We start from the raw sequence: 6,411 nt of genomic DNA, 5'->3' as shown, positions 1-6,411 counted from the left end.
TCTCTTTGTCTGAAGAACGTTTTGTTAATGTAGACTTCAGTTCTGCTTAACCCAGATAGTAGAACAAAACAAGAGCAAAGTGATAACAAGTGGTCACTTGGTGCTTCAAACCTCTAATTTCACCTTAGGTCTGCTCCCTGCACAGTTCCTACATTCAGCTGAAATCCACAAGATGTTTGTATTTCCAATTTGACATATTGAGAAGAACAATATTTATTTCCTAAGCAAAGCAGAGGAACAGAAGGGAAGTAGCCAAAGTGCTTTTAAAAGTAGTTTTATTTTTCCAGACATTTGACTGGTTAACAAGAGTAAAATTTAATAATCATGCTCTAATTATAAATCACTGCATCCAGGACATTGAAAATAAGAGTTGATTTTAGGTTATACAATATATACAGTTGCTCTGCAACTAAATGAAATAAAAACAACTGAATTGAATATTATACATCTCATAGCACTCTAAGCTGCATTTTAAGTGTCACTTGCTCCTTTTTAAACAGTTAACACAGCAACCTAATAGTCTGTCTATTAACAGATTTTTTCAATCATTATTTTAATCAGATTTGAAAAGTTGTATGAAATATGCCAAAATTTTGGACTTAGAATTCTTAATTTTATATTATAAATAGATATCTACAGGCTTTAGAATTTCTTTTTCCTCTGCCAGAGGAGCAAACTTTGAGAAACATGGAAAATCTAGGGATAAATTTTGCTTAGCTGCTCTTTGTTGGTCCTCCAGGTTTGATCTGTCCGCACTATTAGTGCTATTAAGTTGTAGTCTAGAAGTTTCCTAGTTTCTAAGTGACCAGTGAACAAGGTGGTGACGTTTTGAAGTGTATTCCTCTTCTAGGAATATTCCTCTTCTTAGGAACTCCAGGAAAATTTGCATCATAGTTTAACTTGACAAGTTGTTACATACACTATAAGATTCTGTGTTAAAAATACTGTACATTAGGAGATCTGTGCAAAATAATATGCCCATTTACTCTCTAGACTCTATCAGGGATAGAAACATACAAAATAGTGTTGCAAACTGAATGTAGCAGGAAGTGGGTAAAACTGTAGTGCTAAACTATTCCTCTATCATTTTACTGGAAACTTCGAAAATACAGACTAATTTGCTTCAACTTGCAACAAAAATATCCTGAAACATTCCAGTTTGTTCCCCATTTACACTGCAGCAACAGCTCTTGGAAAGGGAAGTTATGCATATATGTGGCTGTACCCACACATGCGAGAGGCTCTTGCCCAACTGCACCCTTCAGGAAAGGCAATACAAGGTAAGATCAGTGTTGCTCTTCCAGCACAAGCGCAACGGGATTGTTCTCCAAACAAGCATGGATGGTGGTGGCCCATTTTCCACTCTGTTCAATATGAAATGGCCAATTTCAATACCGTTTGCCAGAAATTCAAAGTTCTCTTGATAAATCTAGAGATACAATATTCACAGAACACGATGGACCTAGACGCTGATTGTTCTTGTCCTCTGCCACCAGTTGTCTCCTGTAGTGTAAGCAAAACCCAGCACAATTTCCAAGATAGAAACATCAAAATGATGTTAGATGTGCGCTGGTGTTGTGTATTCCATCAGCTGACTGGGAACTCTCCATGGCCTAGCCTTGGTTCACAAATTAGTAAAACAAACTTAACAACAGTGTAGCTACCATATAGGTGGGTATATTATATAAATACAGAGTGAGTTAGCAAACTAGCATTGTTTGCAAGGTAGTGGCACACAAATCATATAAAACCGAAGATAACGTAGTGTACTTGTGAGGTGTCCGATACCTTCTTGACCAAGGGTAATTACCTAAGTGTTCCACCAAATATGTTCCCTCTGTGAACACATTGCTGGATGAGTTAAGAAAATTCAAGAATTTAAAAACAAAGTCTCAACACTATAATGAGACAAGCGTAAGAAAAGCTCTGCAATCCATCATCAAGGTAAAGTACATTTCAGGAAGTGCAGTTTTCCTATCCTTGAGTTAATGTAGTAACTCATTAATATTGCCATAGTTTAGTTGACCAGCAGTAGTCACATTAAATGACCAAAATGGATGTAACGTACATAAAGAACATTCAGAAAACAGGTTCTACTCACGTGCAGCATAGAAAAATGAAACAGTCTCAAGCTCACAAAATTAGAACTAGGAAGTTCAACGACTAACATAGAGTTCAGATAACTTTAAGCAAATATCTACATCCATTCTGAAAGAAAGAAGTTTCTCCTGTGGTAAACTGAAATACTTTTTCACTTTTACCTGGCCAAAGACACCCGATTGAAATAGTTTCTTCAGTAACTGTTGATATCCTGGATGACAGCCAGTATGACAAGATGCTGGGTGAGTCCAATTTAGAACTACGCAGCAGCTTGCATGTTTTGGTTCCAACACTTCAAATGGTACTAAGAATTGGATAAATTCACTGCCCTGTTAGATGCACCATTTCTTTGACTGGGAAAGCAACACTGAACCATGGTGTTGTCATGTTAGAAAACAGAGAATAAAATTACAGTGAATTGATTGAAAAGAACATTCATTATGTTGTGATGCTCACACACTTACTTATATGGATATTGATTGTTAAAGCTTTTCAGTTCACCTTGAAAAATACAGGAAGAGTTGTTTTTCTTGAAGTGTAAACTGCTCATGAGAGGTTTTCACATAGAAAAAAGTTCTAAAAGTCCCAAAATCAGACCGATGGCAATAAAAAAGTAAGCTACAGTACCTAGGACTTGGGCAGTGCTCTGGCAAGGTGTCTGCAGATAGGTAGATGAAATGAAATAGAGCAAAACTTGTTTCTGTGACTGCTGGAAATGAGAAATGTCTCCACTTATCAGTAGCAATTTAGTCAACAATAAAGTGCACAAATGATACAGGGAAAGCTCCTTTCCGACTGGGATCTCCATCAATATGACCAATCTGAAAGAGTCCGGATATTTTTCAAGTTAGTCTCAAAACAGCATTTCAGTATCACCAAAATGACCAGTGACCTTCCTGCCTGTAGCACGACAAGCCTCTCCCTGCATCATTTCTGCTGTAGTGGTTTCTCTTTTGCAAACAGGAAAATTCAGTCCCAGAGGGTGCATTTGTTTTTCAGCTACAGACATTTCCCTTCCCTCACATTCAAATCTTTTATCCAGTTCTTTGAAAGTAACACCTCAATGCAGTACCACTGCTGCATCGTTTGAGCGCATTCTGTAATGCCTCACAACCCACAGTCTGCCTCTGTTAAGTTGCTTCTGCTTCCCCCTCTTAGCAATCACTGAAAGGTAAAAGGATGGACCAAGCTTCAACAGTTTTGTGTTTTACATTAATCTATTTGTGTTTACACAGCACTACTGTCAATTCAGATGCAACCTGAAGATCTATTCTTCGCTAGCTATCAGAGTAAGGCAAGTGCTTTCATGCATAACAATTTCCCAAGCCTTTGCTTTAGCTGATGAGACTCTGCAATGTAAATAGTTGAGATGGTTTCCCAGCTCAAATAGACCATTTCACAATCTCAGTCAGCTGAAGAATTAGGACATCACGAAGCTGTCTTTTAAGGCCCACCACAGCATCTGAAGTAGTAGCAGATTCTTAAGTTGCTGACACCCTCCAAGAATTTCCTGAATCCCCTGTGTATTGTAAACCCTACTAATACTAATCAGATTTTCTTTTTCTGAATAAGAAAAGCTAAAAAAAACCAACAACCAACTTGTCTGAAGTTTGATTTGATTCTTTTAACAGAGGAAATTTCTGGAATCAGGTTTCCATGGGATGAAACTTCTCTTGTTATTCGGAAACCCAGTGGGGAATCTTCTGAAATCAGTGTCAACCTCTAGATTTCATTTATTTCTTTCAAAGTGTGTTGATAGAATATGCGAAATACTCACCCACCACTCCTGGTCTTCTTCACCATCAACCACAATAATATCTCCCTCTGAAAAAGTTAGCTCATCTGGGTTATCTGCTACACAGTTGTAAATTGCTTTTACTCTTTTGGGTTTAGTTTTTGACTGAAATATAAAAATAAGCAAGTGTAAATAATACAGCACAGAAGAGACAGAACAGACCTGGAGTTGGTCTAAAGAGGGCCTCAGAACTGCTTGCAAGCATTATTTTTGATAGGTTAGAGTTCAGCTACATGTTTTATGCTGGGTGCTCATGCATCAGGCTGAATTTGGCAGCATCCAAAGCCTTCTGGAACCACTGTACCACAATCATGGGCCAGGTTTCCCTCAGCAATCTTCCATTTTTGCTCATCAAAACCTATCTTCGGAGCTCTACACCACTGCAGTGAGTAGTTTTATTCAGAAGATGGGCTGATCAAGATCAAGTGCTACACAGCAAGAGTAACAGCAGCTGCATTATCAGAAAGAAGCCAGAGACATCTACCAATATGCCCCCTCTTAATTTGCTGTTCTCATTTCAGCAGTGTACAAACCCTCCAACATGTTCTCTGCCTCCCTGTAGTGCTTTGCTTTGAGGGCTGCAAGCCACAGGAGTGGTTTGGCAGCTCTTCCAACAGGAAAGTTTAGTAAGGACCTGCAGTATTCCAGTACTGCAGTGAGACTCCAGTCCTAGTTGTGTTCTATTTGAAGTGATGCCGAAATTGTTTTGCTCTCGTATCACAGCATCCACCATCCCAATCTCACACCTCTCCCACTGCAACATGGTCTGCTACTGCATTTGTTTTCAGCCTTCTCATTCTCTGTTTCAGACCAACAATAACGGTACCCACGCAGTGTTTCCACACAAGGGGCGAAGAGGCACAGGACCTGGAGGCAGAAAATTAGCTTTCTACCACAAGTCCACCCTTTTCCCCAGTTTGCCCAGCCATAGCCAGCAACAACCTCTCCTCTCTACCCTAAGATGCCAGAGCAGAGCTTTAAGTGCTATTAGGTCAAGAGCCATCTGTTAATACAGTGAGTGTTTGGGACAGAGGCTCCAGATGGGATAAGAAAAAGAAGGTCTCATCACCATCCTGGAGTCCCCCAGGGACTGGTCCGAGCCTCTTGTTAGGTCAGCCATGGAGCAGGACACTTGTAAGGGGAGAAGAGACTTCGCTTAAGTCTACTTATCTCCACCAGCAAAATACGCTGCTGTGGACAGTACAGCCCAACAGCCTCTTAATGTGCCATTTTGCTAGAACAGAGCACCATGCAGACAAATGGGTGCAAGACAAGATGGGGAAGGAGTGAGGTAGCACCGTCATTCCGCTCCTCTGTAAGCATCCATTTCCCTTCAGTATGAAACACCTGACCTGCCCAGACCAGGCATATCCTTCAGCTCTGTCTGTGGGGCACACCCCTGTGAGCTGGCAGCCTTGCACGGCATCACAGCAGTTCTGCCAGATGCTCCAGCTCTGTCAAGTTACAGTTTGAACCACCACCACCTTTTAGGTCAAGAGGGAAGAGCTTCACATCAGTACGACAGTGATATAATTACTAACTTCAAAGTGCAGTAATTACAGGTATTTCTTGTTCCTCAGAAGGCAAGGAAATTAAAATAGGTCTAATTCCCAGAAGACTAAAATCTTCCAGGAAAGTTTCCCATGCATCTTCAATGTGGTTTTAAAAATCTAAAATACATGTTGGGAAAAAAGAAAAGGAAAAAGAAGGTATTTCAATCTGAAAAACAGGCTATTGGGCAAATGCACTGTATAGGAGATAAGCCACTGGGTACATGTGTGTGCATAACGAGACCTGCTTTTTTTTTCACTCAAGGAGCACTTCTGCACTAATTTCCTAAATCTGGGCTGGCCTCTGGATTCTCTGACAGGGTAAAGACTTAGCAAAAAAGGCTGGAGTATAACGCTAAATGGAACGATTTAGCCAAAGTACTTTAGCTAGACTGATCTAGCTAAAGCTCTTTAGCTGAGAGGCCCCTGACTAAATCTCAGCTAAGATGCTTTAGCTAGATTGATTTAGCTAAAGCACCTTAACTAGTACACACTGAGCCAGGTTTCCCTTACTTCTCTCTCCTATGACAGGAGAGAATCATCCAGCTGATTTTCTCAATCTCACAAAATTCACCCTACTGAAGCCCCAGAGATATCTGGAGAGTCAGATTCGTTCTTCCTATTATATGCAACTAATATTAAACAGTGGAGACACTGACTGTTCCTAGAAACTAGCCAGCATTGCCCATTCACTTGTACATAAACCAATTTATCCTATAAAACAAAAAAGGAAAGAACAAGAAAGATAAGCTACTACAACTTTAATTTATACAGAAAGCCAGGTAATGAGCTGTTTCAGAACCAACAGATGTGTTGAAAGGACATAGCCCATGCTCACACATGAATCCCAGAACACACAAAAGAAATTGTGATTGGGGTCCAACAGCATCACAAAGTATGGCAATTCCCTCAGTGCATGTAAGCACCAAGGGACACATACTCAAATTTACACCTCTTAGACAACTT

General features: G+C 40.1%; 1 protein-coding gene across 6 annotated transcripts in view; it reads right to left on the bottom strand.

Moving 5' to 3' along the window:
• Positions 1-258: 258 nt before the first annotated feature.
• The window catches only part of ASAP2 (ArfGAP with SH3 domain, ankyrin repeat and PH domain 2), an 89,857-nt gene continuing 83,704 nt past the window's right edge, over positions 259-6,411 (bottom strand). For all 6 annotated transcript variants that reach the window (XM_030489547.1, XM_030489548.1, XM_030489550.1 and 3 more), the window contains 2 exons: positions 3,878-4,000; positions 259-2,921 (listed from right to left, as the gene is read on the bottom strand). In XM_030489547.1, coding sequence (XP_030345407.1) covers positions 2,847-2,921; positions 3,878-4,000 — 198 coding nt within the window. In that variant the 3' untranslated portion in view covers positions 259-2,846. The remainder of the gene's footprint in view (positions 2,922-3,877; positions 4,001-6,411) is intronic.

This window comes from Strigops habroptila, chromosome 6, assembly GCF_004027225.2.
Source record: "Strigops habroptila isolate Jane chromosome 6, bStrHab1.2.pri, whole genome shotgun sequence".
Lineage (NCBI taxonomy): Eukaryota > Metazoa > Chordata > Aves > Psittaciformes > Psittacidae > Strigops > Strigops habroptila.
The sequence above is the reverse complement of the archived record's forward strand: the minus strand, read 5'-3'. Positions and strand labels throughout refer to the sequence as shown.